General features: G+C 38.1%; 1 protein-coding gene across 5 annotated transcripts in view; it reads left to right on the forward strand.

Moving 5' to 3' along the window:
* The first annotated feature begins 55 nt into the window (after window positions 1-55).
* ssbp2b (single stranded DNA binding protein 2b) overlaps window positions 56-18,371 on the forward strand; it is a 78,128-nt gene continuing 59,812 nt past the window's right edge. The window contains exons 1-2 of one of the 5 annotated variants that reach the window (XM_084401255.1): window positions 254-379; window positions 13,907-14,020. In XM_084401255.1, the coding sequence (XP_084257381.1) occupies window positions 324-379; window positions 13,907-14,020 (170 nt within the window). In that variant the 5' untranslated portion in view covers window positions 254-323. Of the gene's footprint in view, window positions 380-402; window positions 773-1,260; window positions 1,302-13,906; window positions 14,021-18,371 lie in introns of those variants that run through there. The other 4 variants (XM_084401254.1, XM_084401257.1, XM_084401256.1 and 1 more) reach the window with 4 other exon arrangements.

The raw sequence follows: 18,371 nt of genomic DNA on the forward strand, positions 1-18,371 counted from the left end.
GCTAGTGAGGGGAACAGCCAGTTGTTTAAAATCCCTCTCAGTACGGTTTCAAATTCCCCTCAGTGCCGGGTAAGACGAAGTGTGTGTATGTGTGTGTGCGTGTTTCACAGACAGAGTGCTGGAGATAAGAAAGGGGTTGTGTTTCTGTTGGGGCGGGGCCGAGTAACTGTCACTCAAGCTAGTTACCCAACAAAATGGGCGTTCCTTCTCGGCGCTCTGACCAATGAGAGGAATCGCTCCTGTAGTCACCATGGTGACGGGGTTGTGTCCGGGGAGGCTGTGATGGGTTGACAGGTGCGTGACAATCGGAGCTCTCTGCAAGCATGTACGCCAAAGGCAAGAGTAACAACGTACCGTCCGACAGCCAAGCGAGGGAAAAGTAAGTTTTATTTATGAGGGGGGGAATCTCAATAATGAAGACAGCGCGCGGCCAGACTTTTAACAAGCAAGCGGATGCGTTCTGTTCCTCGGATGCTGTGTTGTGTCTGACAGTGCTTATAGTTAATGCAAGAAAGTTGTTGTCAGTTATCAGTCACGCGCTGGTTGAATTTCGTGCGTCTAATTAACGCGACTTTAGTAAACGGGTGGCACGCGCAGAAGTTAAGGAGATGCGAATACTAAACTTTAAATGTGGACTATCTATAAAAAAGAGTCAAAATCTTATTTCTGCATCAGTAATATATTTATTTATGTACGTACGCAAAGTTGCCACGGGTAACGAAACGCTATATAGCAATTTCAAGGATTTCATCTCATTTAGTATTGGAGTAAGGTGAGTACAGAAGTTTCTGGCTTTAAAAGAAAAGTGCATGAAATATACAGTACGTACCCGTTACAAGTGTAAATGCCCATTTCAGCCGTTACAAGTGTAAATGCCCATTGCAGCCAGTCAGGTGAGCTGCATTTCGGGGAAACAAGTTTATTGTAGCAGTCCGCTGTTAAAAGAGCGAAATGCTGTTTCTCTGTTCTGTGCGCTCGCGGGATCGAGAGAGTATGATTGGCGTTCGGTTCTGGTCTGAAGAGTTATTGCGCACGCGAGTGCAGTATAGCGCGCGCAAGAAGAATATGATTGACGTTTCAGCTTGAAAAGTTCCAGCGCGTGCGAGTTTGACTGACCTGTCATGGAACTTTTCGCGCTGTGCGCGTCACTCATACTCTCTCACGCGCGCGCTACATACTCTAATATACTCGCGTTCTATCGAAGCCCGTCGCGCGCAGTGACTTCTTGTTTGTGGCAGTTATATAAGATTTTTGGCTGCGCGTGAGTCTATGAGGATGGTGATGATGGCACGACGAGAGAGGTCCGTTGATCCGAGAAGAACATTTGCTTGTATTATTATATATTACACAGTATTTTATTGGTATGTTAGTTCGTTTGATAATGTCAGAAACGGAATAACGTAAAAAAAAAAAAACCGACTAAATAGGGAACGATTGAGTTAGAATGATCTTGATATGATGCCCAGTACACTTATAACTGTCTTCTGATGGGATTTTTATTTTATTTTATGTAATGTTAGGAGGTTTCAAAATACCTTTATCATGCATATTTAGTCTGTATGTGTTAGAAATATCATATCGAAGTGTGTTTGGCCTGATAATGTGGAGATTTTAGAGTATCCTAGAAGGATGTCTTGTACACCTACAACCATTCTGCAAGGAAATGTTTGTTAGGAGCTTTCAAAAATGAAAATCCTAAATTTAAAGGGACGGTTTACCCAAAAAATGAAAATTCTGTCCTCATTTAACGTTACACATCCTTATGTTGTTCCAAACCTGTATGTTTCTTTTTTTCTGTTGAACTAAAAAGAAGATATTTCGAAGAATGTTGGTCAGCAGACAAGTTAGTTGACGGTAGCCATTGACTTCCACAGTAGGAAAAGTCAATGGCTACCTTCAACTGTTTAGTTAACATTCTTCAAAATATCTTCATTTGTGTTCATACAGCTTTGGTTACAAGTGCTAGTTCATGTATTTAAAAAATATGTTATATTGAAGTGTATTTGGCATGTCAATGTGGAGATTTTAGACATGGACTTGGGAACTTATTTGACATGTCAGTCAGTGACAGAGATGTCACCTCACTCATTGTCATTGATTTCCTGCTGTTTCAAACTATATTATTCTAATATCTGCCTTAGTTGTCAGCTTGAACATGTTTGTAACGCACACAGTTTTGCCTTCCTGCAGTGAGGTCTTGTCTTGAAGTAATTAGCAATTATTGCAGTTTCATTCAGGCCAGTGTCTTATGGGACATGTGTGGACTTGTGGTTTCGATGAAAACTCTTCAGCATTAGATTTGAGCTTGAGAAAGCAGTTTTGCTGGTTATGAGATGTTCTTCCAGCTTTTTGCTGTTGCTAAGTGAATTTGTATGCCGTTTGTGGTTCTTTACTTGTACTGTGAATGCTTTAGGATTAAAAAAAATAACTGTTGTAGGCTAAATGTTTCTGCAGGGGCGTGCGTCCAGGATTTTATACTTGGGATGGCAGGGGAAATAAGGGGAAGTGATCAAACATACCTGACTGAAAATTACTGTACAGATGTTTGATTCCTCTACAACAGGGGTCTTGCTAGCATTTGGCCAAAAATGTGTAAGCTAGCCTATAGCTAATGTATTGAAAAAACACATGATTGACTGTACCTGCTTCTGTGCATCAAAAGGGTACAATATTAAACTATTAAAAAGTTAGAAAAATGGGGGAGGGGGGAAGATGATGAACACTGCCCCAATAAATATTATTTAGTTTGTGCTGACATTTTATTGAGGTTGACATTAATAGATGTCACAACTAAATTGTCAACCATTTAAAAATAAAATAAAATAAAAACTTGTAGCATTTAAATTTGTTCACATATTGTGTTGATTTGGCTATTTTTCCACAGGAATGCAAGTTTTGTTTCCTGAAATCACTGTGAATAACAATTTATTTTTGATACAGTCACACCTGCCAGAAAATTCAACTCACATAAAAGGGTTTTTTTGGGGGGGTATTTGTGGAGATTCTCACTTACTCATCTCGGGCCCGGTTCTATGGAAAGCAAGAGCACTTTTAGTTGAAACTAATAATATCATATTTGGCGAAACAGATTTGGCAAACGCTCGAGTGCGTATATGTGTTTGTGTCAAAGGTTTCTATTTACATGCTTTTGCAGCATTGAACAATGTAGCCAATCACAGACATGTCTTTTGATGGCCAATCGGTGGTGTTAAAGTTGCTCAAAACTCAAATTTGTTCTGTTCTACAATCTCGTGAATCCTCTCAAAGTGCAGACACCATGTAAAGAAGAGATTCATTGTGAAGTTTAGATTATAATATGATTAATACAATCATATTTACTTTATATGATTACTTTGTGAGATCACGATAAACTGAGATGAATGACAACTGATTACAGGGCCCGTTGGCCTGAAATTCGGCACGGGTATTGCACATATTTTTACTCATTCCTGCAGGGTCCGTGCTTATACACTGTAAAAAAAAGAAAAGTTGACTTAACTTAAAATTATAAGGCAACTTGCTGCACAGATTTTTTGAGTTGACTCAACTATAACATCTCTAGTTGAGTAAACTCTATTAGTTATTAGTCAACTAATAGAGTTTACTCAACTAGAGATGTTATAGTTGAGTCAACTCAAAAAATCTGTGCAGCAAGTTGCCTTATAATTTTAAGTTAAGTCAACTTTTCTTTTTTTTACAGTGATAATGCATGAAAAACATATTCACTATAGCATTTAGGTTGAATAAACAAATGAATCCACACAGATTATTATAATTTAAAAACTTTCTTAGACGTAATTTAACAAACAGCGTAAGTGAATCAGCACGCTCTCTCTCTCTCTCTCTCGAAATGCACAAACGACTTCACATCTTCACATCCGTCGCGATTTCAAAGCCATTCAGCACTCGCGCGCTCTGAGAGACTGTTTTCTGAGCGCTCGCACTCATAAAGCCGCCTCACAAACAGCTCACGAAGACCAAATTAAGTTCTTTGCATGCAAAGTGCTTAAATGGTCAAACACACACAAATGTATGTACAAATTGCCCGTCTTGTCGAGTATTCACATAAATACAGTCTGTTATGAACAGAAAACGCATGTGTAACAGTATAATGGATCAGTGCATTCGGTCTTAAAGTGACAGCAGCCTAATATATGTCTGTGTCATTAATGCAAATGAGAAAAGCACTCTCTGCTCTTGACTGAATAACTTTTGTAACTTTAATTTGTATTTATTTTATTTTAAAATGAAGACTATTCGGTGTGATTTTATTAATATTACTTTATTCTTTAAATTGATACTTTATTCAATTTCTGTAATATTGCTCTTCATGATTCCTACTCTTTATGCCTACCTGTACTTAAAGCATGGTTTATTTCTCCTGTATGTTTATTTTATTGTACTTATTTGTGTTACTGCTTGGTTCTTATTTTATTACTAAGTGTTGACTTGTCTTTTTTTGTACATTCAATTCAAAGTTTGATATCAGGCTGCTATATTGTGGAAAAAATTACCCTGTAAAAGCAAAAACTCAATGCATGATCAAACATTTAGGTGAGATAATTGTAGTATTTTTTTTTTAATTGTCTAAAAAATTCCCCTCCCACAATTAATTCCCCGCTTAAATAAAAAAATCCCCCCAATTCCCCCTCATTTTCCTTCAGTGATACACTTTTATTATGAGCTGACGGGGATGTTTAAGTTGACACCTCTCCATAAACCAAAACCTTAAATTGTTTGTGCTTTACGTCAATTTGCGCGGCGTGACACCGGTCAACTTTAGGGTGGCAAAACTCATTTTTAGGGTGCCAGCTGCCGCTCCTGCGTTTTTGTTAATTTCTGTTGTTGTCTTTAAAAAATTTAAATCACTTTTATATACAGGGACCGTGTAGAATAGACAGAAAATCATGGAGAAAATAAAGAAGGAATGAATGGGAACATGAACGCATAGACTCAATCTCCCTGTAAGAAATATATATTTATCTAGTTATGCTAATATTTAATTTTTAGATTTATTAGATTAAGATTTATTTAATTCACTTCTTAATTTCACTAAAAAAATACTGTTTCTCCCCGTTTAATTTTTTTTTTTTTTTACTTTTAAAAAATCCTTGTCCAGTAATGAAAAAGTTCTTAAAAATGAATTGGTCAAAAGTGTGGGAACCTTGGATATGATCATTGTGTAATGAATGAACGCGATAATATGTGTTCTTTTTTTATGAATGGTCAGTCATTTTTATGTATTAGCTGAGTGTGGTAATTGAAAGATAAAATCCCTATGGAAGCTTGACTCATATATGTGATTTTAACGGCATTTTCAGTGTGAATGTGATGTTGTCATATCAAGTGACAACATAAGCTTTTGACATAATGTTTTATTTGATATGATGAAGTGCAGAATCAGTCAGTTCTGCTTTAACACTTAAACTGTTTGAATTTGACAACCGCTCGACTATAGCGACGGCTTTGAAAAGATCACAGTACCTTTTATCTCTCCTTTTGAAAGAAAAGTGGACAAGTGGTTAACTGTCAAGAGGATGGTTTGTGTGATATGAAGGAGAAAAAAAAAGGAATTACTCAAAGCTGATGTTCCAATGGCTTGGAAAGCTTGCATAGCACAGAATTAATCTGTTCCGTTTTTGATTTAAGTTAGGCTATATGTTTTTAGTTTGGTGCATCACCATAACCATAACCTTCCCAGTGAACACATTTAGCCCTGAAACATCCCGCGTGAAAGCTTCTATCTGCACAAGCTCAATTTCACATTTGCATTTTCATGGCTGCAACAGGCACTATAGCTAAGCTAGCATTAGCATAAAATGTCTTCTATGGTTTGTTTTCTCTTCCATGTCAAGTCCTATGATGACAAAGCAACAGTTAGGATAAGATAATGGGCCAGTTAAAGTTAGTTTAACTGTTGACGTTCATAGCCAGCTACTTGAATCCAGTCTTATGGCACAGACATTTGAAGGTAACGAAAAACACAATTTAAAACAGATCATTTTATTGACAAAAAGTTATTTGCATATTTTAGAACTGACGCAAAGGGGGGAACTAGTACTACTGTTAATCGGCCAAACCTGATTGGCCAGTTTTAAAAAAGGGGCCGTAGATTAAATGGACTAGCCAATATTTGTCGGTCTATGACTAGTGCTGAGTTTGTTACTGTCACAACCGCATGTTTAGTTTGTACAAAGGTGCTGTGCTTGCATCTCTCTGGCCAGGTGTTTGTGACAGTGTACTTGTAGAATGTTTTGAACTGCATCTTTATATATACTCAGGCTGCATGATTTGTGGCAACAACAACAAAAAATCGAATTGTGATGAAAATATAATAAATAAATAAAAGCTCCTGGTTTGTTGCTTGTTTCTTGCTTGTCTGTTGGGCTGCACAATTTGGCCCAAAAAATATTGATTATATATCAATATGACTATAAAATAATTATTAATATTAGTATTACTGTTACTACTACTACTAAATAAAGATATATTAAACAAAATAAGAAATATTACTATTTTCACTGTAAAGTATTTAAGATAATAATATAATAATACAACCCCAATTCCAGAAAAGTTGGGATATTGTGTAAAACGTGTAAAATCAAGAATCTGATTTGTTAATTCTCTTGAACCTTTATTTAACTGACAAAATTACAAAGAAAAAAAAATCTAAACACATTTAGATTTTGATGGCTCCAATACACTCCAAAAACATTTGGACAGAGGCCAAATAAAAGTGAAAAGATTACAGAATATCCAAGTTAAGGTGTTTTGAAACAGTCCACAATTAGCAGATGACCTGGCAGTGAGGGTATCGTGTTTGGGTAGAAAAGGTGCATCCACCGAAGTCTTTTTGCAAGCGAAGATGGTTCATGGCTCACCATTTTGTGCCAAATTTCATTAAAGAGAATTGTCAAAAAATTATCACATTTCTCAATGCAAGATTGCAAAGTATTTAGGTTTTTCACCATCCACCTTACATAATATTGTGAAAAGATTCAGGGAATCCAGAGAAATCTCAGTCTGTTGTCAGGTCGGCAGTCCTCTGTTGAATGTGCATGACCTTCAAGCCCTCGGATGGCATTGCATGAGAAACCGTCGTGCTACTCTGTAAATGTAGGCACACGGGCTCGGGAGTTCTTTAGAAAACCGTTGTCAATTAACACAGTCTGCCGTTACATAAAAAAATGCAACTTGAGTCTCTGTTATGCAAAGAGAAAGCTATACATTAATTCTATACGCAATGCTGCCGAGTTCTTTGGGCCTGAACTCATCTCAGGTAATCCAAAACTGGCCATACGTCCGGATTTTGGCCGGACTGTCCGGATTTTAAGCCGCCTGTCCGGTGCAGCCTCAAGCCGGACACTCATTTGTCCTCCTTTTTGGAGTTGCTCTGAATCGGCCTAAATAAAACCGCACTAGAATCTTTATTGGGACGCAGCAGCATAGCGTCTAATGCCGTAAGATCTCTGGTCAAACAAATGATTAGCTGAAAGCGGTGTCAAATAAATATCTGATACAGTGAGGAAAATAAGTATTTGAACACCCTGCTATTTTGCAAGTTCTCCCACTTGGAAATCATGGAGGGGTCTGAAATTGTCATCGTAGGTGCATGTCCACTGTGAGAGACATAATCTAAAAAAAAAAAATCCAGAAATCACAATATATGATTTTTTAACTATTTATTTGTATGATACAGCTGCAAATAAGTATTTGAACACCTGTCTATCAGCTAGAATTCTGACCCTCAAAGACCTGTTAGTCTGCCTTTAAAATGTCCACCTCCACTCCATTTATTATCCTAAATTAGATGCACCTGTTTGAGGTCGTTAGCTGCATAAAGACACCTGTCCACCCCATACAATCAGTAAGAATCCAACTACTAACATGGCCAAGACCAAAGAGCTGTCCAATGACACTAGAGACAAAATAGTACACCTCCACAAGGCTTGAAAGGGCTACGGGGAAATTGCCAAGCAGCTTGGTGAAAAAAGGTCCACTGTTGGAGCAATCATTAGAAAATGGAAGAAGCTAAACATGACTGTCAATCTCCCTCGGGAGATTGACAGTCCACCGTTCAACCACCGTTTCCAAGGTTACTGTTGGTAATACACTAAGACGTCATGGTTTGAAATCATGCATGGCACGGAAGGTTGCCCTGCTTAAACCAGCACATGTCAAGGCCCGTCTTAAGTTTGCCAGTGCCCATTTGGATGATCCAGAGGAGTCATGTGAGAAAGTCATGTTGTCAGATGAGACCAAAATAGAACTTTTTGGTCATAACTCCACTAAACGTGTTTGGAGGAAGAAGAATGATGAGTACCATCCCAAGAACACCATCCCTACTGTGAAGCATGGGGGTGGTAGCATCATGCTTTGGGGGTGTTTTTCTGCACATGGGACAGGGCGACAGCACTGTATTAAGGAGAGGATGACCGGGGCCATGTATTGCGAGATTTTGGGGAACAACCTCCTTCCCTCAGTTAGAGCATTGAAGATGGGTCGAGGCTGGGTCTTCCACCATGACAATGACCCGAAGCACACAGCCAGGATAACCAAGGAGTGGCTCTGTAAGAAGCATATCAAGGTTCTGGCGTGGCCTAGCCAGTCTCCAGACCTAAACCCAATAGAGAATCTTTGGAGGGAGCTCAAACTCCGTGTTTCTCAGTGACAGCCCAGAAACCTGACTGATCTAGAGAAGATCTGTGTGGAGGAGTGGGCCAAAATCCCTCCTGCAGTGTGTGCAAACCTGGTGAAAACTACAGGAAACGTTTGACCTTTGTAATTGCAAACAAAGGCTACTGTACCAAATATTAACATTGATTTTCTCAGGTGTTCAAATACTTATTTGCAGCTGTATCATACAAATAAATAGTTAAAAAATCATACATTGTGATTTCTGGATTTTTTTTTTTTAGATTATGTCTCTCACAGTGGACATGCACCTACGATGACAATTTCAGACCCCTCCATGATTTCTAAGTGGGAGAACTTGCTAAATAGCAGGGTGTTCAAATACTTATTTTCCTCACTGTATAGGTTAAAAACATTAACAAGTCCATGTGCTGGCTACGTCATATCATAACGTTAACATGCCGAAACGTCAGACCTCATTTAATCCGGAATGGAGCATGAATTTGGCCATGATGACCCTATGAGATCTGTTCTCGCCTCAGCTGCTGCAGAGGGGGAACTTCTTTAAGAACTGAAATGTGTATTCTGTTATTTCCAGAAGTCCAGAAATGTTATGTTTTCAGGCACTGTGCACTTTGCAAGACAGGTTCATCTCAGTGGTCAGTTTTTGAAACAGACATCACAATGTCTTGAATAAATACAAATACTGTGAACAAACACTTTTATGCCTCTTTTGTTACACATAGGTCTACATCGAGATATAGTAGATCAAATTGTCTGGCAATGAATAGAGTAGGCTATTTCAGAATCACTGTATCATGATACCATCGATATGATGGACAAAATTGTATTGTAGTTGCGAGTACACCAGAGTCCTACGCTATTATTCTTGCCTCACTAAATGCCGCAAAGTGTCCTCCTTTTTGGTGTTATGGAAATGGCCACCCTATCCAAAACACAGTGGAAATTTGTGCAGTGGTCAAGTCCAAAAGACGAAAGTCCCAAAGACGAAAGGGACCATCAGCGACATCTGTCACGGTATGGAGGTGCATCAGTGAAAACAGTATGGATGACTTGTATGTGTGAAGGTACCATTGATGTGGAGGCGTATATTGCGATTGCACATGGATTCTGCCATCAAGATGACATCTTTCCTGGGAACCAAGACAATGCCAGGCCTCATTCTGCATGTGCTACAACTGAGTGGTTTTGTAGAAACTCGACACCATAGAAGGGATGTGCTTGACTGGTCTCCCTGCTGTAGAGATCTGTCTCCTATTGAAAATGTACGATCCATCATGAAAAGGAGAATCGGGACAGTGACGACCACAGACTGTTGAACAGTTGTCTTGTGTCAGGCGAGATCGGCCAAAAATTCCACTAGAAACTGAAACAATTAGTATCCTCAATCCCCAAATGATTAAAAAGCGTAATTAAAAGGAAAGATGATGTGACACAGTGGTAAACATGCCTCTGTCCCAACTTTTTTGGAGCGTGTTGCATAAATTTCAGTGCATCCCTATTTATTTTGATAATGTCGCGGCCTCAGAAACGTCTTTGCAGTCTTTAAAGCTCTGAGATCTGGAAACTACAGGTGTGTTTCGAATGCAGTTTGTGGTTTCACAGTTTGTCTGTCTGCTGTGCGTATGGGTATGTTAGTTTTTGTGTATCTGTCTTTGGTTTTGCGTCTCTCTCTCTCTCTCTCTCTCTCTCTCTCTCTCTGCTGATCCTCAAGAGAGCAGACCTCTCTAATATCTTCACACATTAATATGCAAACGGTGTGGTCCACGCAGCGGCACAAGGTTAAGCATGCGTGACGAGAGGAGAGAGAAAGCGCCCTAGATACTGTTGGGGAACTTTGTTTCTCTCCTCCCTGTCACTGCGTGTTGGGAGTGTTCATTATGGGAGACTGTTGCGTGGTGAAGGTACTCGCCTGTGACATGTTATCTTTTCATCATGGAGACTATTGAGCTGACCTGCTGTCACATGAGAGTGTGAAGGGTTGTTGTCGTTTTTTGCATCGGTTAAGCCTGAGTGTCCTTCGCACGGGGGATGTGCGCGACTGCATATCAACTACTTTCCTGAATAAATAATCAGCCTTAAGAAAGCCCTATAATTTAGACTGGTTTTGGGTTCAGCGTACGTAAAACGTAAAATTTGATATGTAGTTTTGGATTTATGCCCGTCTTGGAGTTTTCTGTAAAATTATAATACCTGTTAAATTTCCTGCTATTATTACAAATTTTCTTTGAAAAGAAAAGTTCATTTACGTTCAGGAAATGTATGTATTTATATGGTAAAATAATTAATAATATGATTTAAATATAATTAATAAATATTGAAATGATCAAATATGTTATAATATTGAAATAAACATTAAATAATGCATCTAACATTATATACTGTGGTGACCAAAAGTGATGTCCGGCCTTGGAAACTTGACATCTTCACCCTTTATCCAAATATAATTGAAAAAGTTATTATTATTATTTTATTATATATATATATAAAAAAATTGTAAGCATATTGCGTAGTTGTGCTTGGAGTCAATTGTTTTTATTTGTGATAACGCAATGAAACATGGCAAAATTGTGCGGACATCATTTTTGGCCAGGCTGTCATATAAGAAATCATGAACACATTGAAAAACAAGAGAGAACCAATGAAATATTAATAACTGATTATGTTGTAGACAATGTCTGCTTTTTTCTGTGTATATAATATTCTCATATTTTGATAGTTTAATCGAACTTTTAGGGTCATTAAAAACAAATATATCCTCCAGACATCACTTTTGGCCACTATTGTATGTCAAATTCAAAAATGTAAATGTTAAAGTTATTTTCAGACATTGTGTAGGAAATCTTGGCAGGGCAAGTAGAAGAACGCAGAGCTATGCATGCAGTATATTTAAACGTGAGCAATGTGGTCCGATTCATAAACAAATGACTCTTATGAGACAGTTCTTTTGAATAAATCACTAAACAACTTCATAACCAGTGTAGTTTGATTCATAAACAATGAACTCTTCTGAGCCTGTATATCATGCATCCAGTGTGTAGCGTGATTCATGAACAAATTATTAATATGTACCGGTTCCTAGTGCTTTTAGTGAAGCTAAACCATATGTTACAACCTGTGTAGTCCAGTTCATGAACAAATGGCTCTTGTGAGCTGATCCTTTTAAGAATCTTTAAAAAAAGCCTCTCAAACTTGTCTATTAAATAGCAATGAAATTAATTTGAATCTGAATCAGTTCAGAAATTGCGAAACCCATTTTTGAGACCCATCCCTGTTTGTCAATGTTTTACATTGCTTCTTGAAATTGTTAGTTATGTTTTATGAAGCTGCTGAACTCAAGAGACCAATCGGAAGTGTCCCATGAGCCCTCATTCATTCTGTAAAAATCCAAACCATGAGTGTAAAAGCTGTCTGTGAGTGACCTCTCCTCACACCGTACTTTATGAAAGGTCACTTCTCTGCAGTAATACAAGACTTTTGCTTATCATCAAATGACATGACATGGGTCATGGCGTTGTCAGTCTTACTTCCTTGATAAAGCTCAAAGCATCTCTTCTGGTTAAGTTGGGGCTGCCTTTCTTTCCACTATAAAGCAGGATGTTTAAAACTTCTGCTCTTCCTGTCTTTAAAAAACAAAGAAATCATTAGGACGTTTCCTTTTATCTCATCAAGAAAAGTTATTGTTTTGACCCTCTCGAACACACACATGATTGAGGAAGCTGCCTCTTGGTTTGTGAATCAGTCTTGATGGTTTTCGCTAGCCCTTTCATCGTAAGAAAACATCAGTGCTTTTTAAGTCATTTTGTCGGAGGGTGCGCTATGTCCATCTGATCAACTTCCTGTTATGTTTATGAATTGTAACTTTCAGATCAGGCCAGATGGCAAGGCCTGAGTGCATTATGCTTAATAAAAGGTTAAGCATCAGGAATGTCTGCACATGAGACACTTGAGGGCTTGTAGGGGTCATGGGAGGTCACGCAATGTGTTGTCTATCGGCGCAGTTATGTTTTGCCATCATTTTCCAGCAATTATTTTTATTTTTATGGATTTATGGTTGTCTTGGAGTACCTGTAAAATGTCTTGCTATTATTGCAGATTTAGTTTGAAAAGAAAACTTTGATATTTATATATATATGTGTGTGTGTGTGTGTGTGTGTATATATATATATTATGTACAGTACTCAAGTTTTGTTTGATTGTTTTTGAAAGAAGCTCACCAAGGCTTATTTATTTGATCAAAAATACAGTAAAATAGTAATATTGTGAAATAGTATTACAGTAACTGTTTTCTATTTGAAAATCTTATAAAATGTACATTTTTCCTGTAAAGCTGAATTTTCAGTATCATTACTGTCACATGATCCTTCAGAAATCATTCTAATATGCTGATTTGCTGCTCTAGAAACATTTATTATTATTATTATTATCAGTGTTGAAAACAGTTGCGTTGCTTAATGTTTTGGAAATTGTGATACATTTTCAAGGATTCTTTGAATAGAAAGTTCAAAGGAACATCATTTAATTGAAATAGTATAACATTATAAACATCTTTACTGTCAATTTAACACATTCTTGCTAAAAAAATCTCTTAACATTTCTTTAATAAAAAATCTTAGTTTTGACCTGTAAGTATTTATAAATGTACATTTATATGGTAAAATAATAACTAAAATGATAATTTAAAACAAATATGAATGCATGTAACAATTATACATATTCTAATTAGAAAATCTAAATTTAAAAATATACATTTATTTGAAAAAATTGTGTTGGAAATGTTGGTAGAGCAAGTAGAAAAAAATCCTTATCATTGTTCGAAACTTTTCTTAGGCGAAAATTTTTAAGGCAGATTTCATTGTCAACTCGTCAGCCTTAATGTGAATGATATTTCATTCTGCTGTTTATCAGTGCCTCACTTTATGAATGGATTTGCTAGTTTTTAAATCAGCGCGCACAGCAGTGCATATGTTAGGAACTCTACGTGCAAACGGTTTGACTAGCCGTGCTAGCATCTCTCCAGGTTGTTGGATGTCAAGTCATAATGAAGTACCACTTGAATATAAAGAATGCCACTTTGAAGCAGCAGATACATATGCTCCTGCTTTCAAAAGCATCCTGTTGGATGTGGTTGCGGCAGACACTTTTCCTGGATCCAGCCTCAGGGGACATGCTGATGAAACTGTTTGTTTTTCCCTGTGTGTCAACGGCATCCTCAGAACGTTCTGTCTCTTCTCTGCTCCTCTCTGCCCAGTCACCCAGGCGAGAGGCCCTCGAAGATCCACGTCAGCGGGCTTCAGGCAGAGATGGCTCCTTGCCCCGCTCCCTTGGGGAGACAGCAGAGTCTGGCTGCAGAAGATAATGGCAGGCAAGGAACATTTTCAGGGAAGGCAGTTGCAAATTGGCATAAGCTTTGCCTCCTCTGCGCAGGTGTGACTCAGCCGAATTCTTCCAGACGTCTCTCGCTCCCTAAACGCTGTGTTGCCTTAAGCCCTGATCTCCCAACAGTCTCACAACTTATTTTGGTGCTGGTGTGATTAACTTGTTTAAAATTTAACAGAACGGGGACACTATTGCCAAGCAACAGCGGTTTATTTCCTTATATCCGTCTCTTGGGCACGGTCTATTATCTGTGTTCATGACAAGCTTGACAGGCAATACCTGTAATCTGGGCTCCAGATTTGATCGGCTGGATCTGAACACACTTCCCTGTTGTCTTCGAATGGACGGCAAACTTGTATACAATGTAAACTGCTAACTAGTGGTGGTCCATACGTGAATGAATCTTTTAAAGGAATGATTCAATCTTGTTTACTTCAGTGAACTGACTCGTATTTTTCATGTACTGTCTCTCCCTTTTGCCGTGTGTGAACGCTTCGAATAGCATTCCAGGGCTCCAGACTGCAACCAAGTGGTCGCATCTTGTGACCTTTTTTCCTGCCGGTGTGACTTAATTTTGTTAGAGGTCGCACTAGTGCCACCACCACGTTGCCCAACTGAAAATACCTGCCTTTTATGTTACGTATGAGAAACAGCAAACGAAACAAAAGTGAAGCAAAACCACACGACTGGTTTGAGCCGCAAGCTCAGAACAGGTTTACTCACGGGCCGATCTTGATCACGTGACACCGTTACTACACAGTGCTCGGAGATCCAGTGAGAAAGAGTTTGAATTCACTTCATTATTAATAATTTCGCTGCGAGATCTAGTGGGAAGCATCCAAATTTGGCACAGAATTCTCTGTCACCATAGATGACAGCGCTGATGTGGAAACCAGGAGAAACATTGGGCCCGTGAACAAACAAGTTATAGAAGGCTTTTCAGTTTACAAATCACCAACATTCACCATGGATTTAATGTAGCAACGCTAACTGTATCCATGGTATTGTGAAAGAAATAGTCAAGTGTCAAGAGTAAAATTCAAGCACTTTTCAAGTGCTTCACACTTTTTCCAGCACTTCAAAGCTCTAAATATGATCCAATTTTAAAGGTGCAATAGGTGAACTGGGAAATGCTAACTTAAGTCTGCTAGCATTGAAAGCATGCGATCCCACCCTCCCTGCAAAACACATGAACGCGCACAGACCAGAAGCGAGACGATCAGAGACAATGTCATTAGATTACATCATGTGTCGTTCACCGGTGAGAAAACTTTACAGTACAGTGAGGGGAGAAGGCTGAGGCTGAGACTAAGTCAGTGGTACATACAACTAGTCTATCAAACCTGAAATGTAGATACTTGCCACTTGTTGTTGGTTCAGAAGGAAGGGTTGTTGCCATTCTCGCCCTGTCTGCACAGCGTACGTGAAACGCGCTGATGACGTGTGATGTCTGCGCAGTGGTATGCAAACACACGTTGACTGACGGAACACATGGAGTCATTTCATTCAGACCGAACGAAATGATAGAACGAACATTTTATAGTCCTACGCCTAAAAAAAGACCAAGACTATAACCAGTAGATGGCGGCAGAGGAACACTTATTGACTGAGTCATTTCCACTCCCTAATATATGGAAAAAAGTATGAAGTCACAAAGTTTCATTATAAACAGAAACTTTTCTTCAAATTGTGACTGAATTACACAGAAAGCAAGTAAAGAGCGCTCCTTTTATGATCACTGAAGCTGTCGTCAGTTCAGTATTGCAGATGAACAATGGCACATTTAGGCCACGTTTACACGATGGGAAAACGCAGATATTTCCCTCATTTACACGAAAACGCCGTTTTTATCCCAGAAAACGATTATTAAAACTCCGGCCAAAGTGGAGATTTCTGAAAACGCCGGTTATGTGTTGCCGTGTCAACTGGGAGAAACGGGGTTTTAGGTTCTCAAACGTCACATTATGCGCCATAAAACGCTTACGAAATGTTAGTCTGGAGCCCTGCATTCGATTGTGTGCTTTGAACAAGCATTTCATTAGTTAAACCTACTGAATGAAAATGGCTCGGAGCAGACTTGAATGAGGCATCTTGTTCATGAATGAACAAAATGAATGAAGCATTTCATTCTATTCTGTCATGCCCAAAAAATGGATGAAAAATCTCTGCTTTGTAGTAATTTGTTTGAACTTGGAAGCTGTATAAAGATGTTTAAGTCAGCAAGAAATAGATATTCATCCTAGATATTCTATTTTCTAAATGCACGTTGTTGATCTTAATGTGAACGATTCATTTATGCGTCCGTTTCATTTTTGGCATTGTAATTTTTAATCAATATGTCTGCAAGATCGCATTTAGTTCCGCCTCCATCCAATCAACAACCGATGGATTGAACCCAAATTTTCTTTCCGATAATTCACTCAGATGTACGTCACAATATGGATGAAAAGATCTGTCGCTATACTTTCTCTCTGCAACTTTAATCACTCTTTCAGGAGTCTCAGTATATTTGTAGACACAAAATATATATACTATATATACAACATATATGTTTTTTAGTGAATTATTAGCTTTTTGGTAAAAAAAAGATTTATTTATAAGAACACTTTTTTGATCCACATGAGTGGCTCTTGTCCATGCAAAAGTGGTTGTCGTCTTGCCAGAGTGTTCTGGGTGGTTGCCAGGGTGTTGCTATGCAGTTGCTAAGCTGTTACTTTGAATTCACTTAATATGAGCAATGGCTGCATCACCATTAATGCACCAATAATCTGTTTTATGCACCATTGTTTGGACAAACAGGTAGTCTCACGCTGAGCGCTGAGGTGTTGGGCTGCTCAAACAGGGCAATGTAACAGTGATTCAGTGTGTTTACACTCTTTGTACTCTTTGGGGTCCACTCGAATTGTTTACTTTGTCTTTGTACATTAAGACACTGATAGTGTTTTAACACCAAAAAAATTGCCCACAGCACCTGTAAAGAAAGATTTCTCATGAGAAATGTACATGATGTGTTTGTGGAAGATTGTCGCACACCTGCCTTCATCCTCGAATGACCTGATGTAGGAACCCGACCATCTTTGTTTGGGTGCCGATCGTCTCAGAGCAGATAGGGCATCGATGTTTTCCACATTTCTCTCATTACTCCATTCACCCAAACACTCCTTTCATCTCTTGTCCGAATCTGGACCTCCCCACTGTTATGAAACATTAATGCCCCCACCCCCTCCCATCAGTGTTTTATCTCAAGGGGGAAGAGACAGAAAAACACAAACAGAAAAACAGCCATTTGCACAGATACAGTGGAACTATCCACTGAAGGAATGGCCATTAGAAATCACGTTTCTCTCGGTTTGTTTTGTTTGTCTCGAGTTGCATCAGGATGTGTCTAAGCATCGATTGCTCATCAATATGTCATGTTGGCTTGTGCGCCAACTTCCCAACTATGTATTTATCTAGCTTGCTTAGGCCAGGCACACACTACAAGATGTTTTTCACCCTGTGCACATTGATTTTGATGCACACTTTTTATTTATTTATATATCAGTAAGTAAGTGATTGAATTAAAAAAAGTTTTTTTAGTTATTGCACAACTAAATTTACAACTTGCCATCTTAAGTTCTTAATCTTCGAAAGTTAAACCATCGAGCTTTCATTTTGGCTGTTTCATGTTTCAGAGCGAAACGCTGCACTGTATTAATTTACACGTGTGCAGCTTAAGAAAACTTTTTAAGAAAAATATTTTTTCCGCCCATGAAAATGTTTTTGTAAAAACAGGCAGTAATGACACCAAAATTGTAGATACCAGTGAAAATTCACAATTCTCTACTCCAATTAATAAAAACATTAAGTAAACAGTCAGTTGGTGTAATCAAATTAGATTACACTTTATTTTAAGGTGTCTTTATATATTTAAGTGCTGAGTAATTATAATTAACTACATGTACTTACTATAGGTTTTTGGTTGAGGGTTAATTGCATGTAATTATGCATAATTTACTGTTATTACTACGGTAAGTACATGTAACATGTAACAAGGACACTGTAAAATAAAGTGTTATCTCAAATTACAAGCAAAAGCACAAATAAATACAATTGAACAAAGATACAAATGAAATAAACAGTGCTTTTCAGGTTTTTAAGGTAGGTCTAACACAGAAATTTGATATAGTAAGCAAATGTAATAACACTGTATAAATTAGACATCCTTATGAAAGTTACAAAAGTTATCCAGTCTAAAGCAGTGAGTGTTTTTTAACATTAAAAACACAGACAGCAGCTTGAAAATTAGGCTACTGTCACTTTAAGAGTGAATGTACAGATTTAATATACTGATACTG

This window comes from Rutilus rutilus (assembly GCF_951802725.1).
Source record: "Rutilus rutilus genome assembly, chromosome: 25".
NCBI lineage: Eukaryota > Metazoa > Chordata > Actinopteri > Cypriniformes > Leuciscidae > Rutilus > Rutilus rutilus.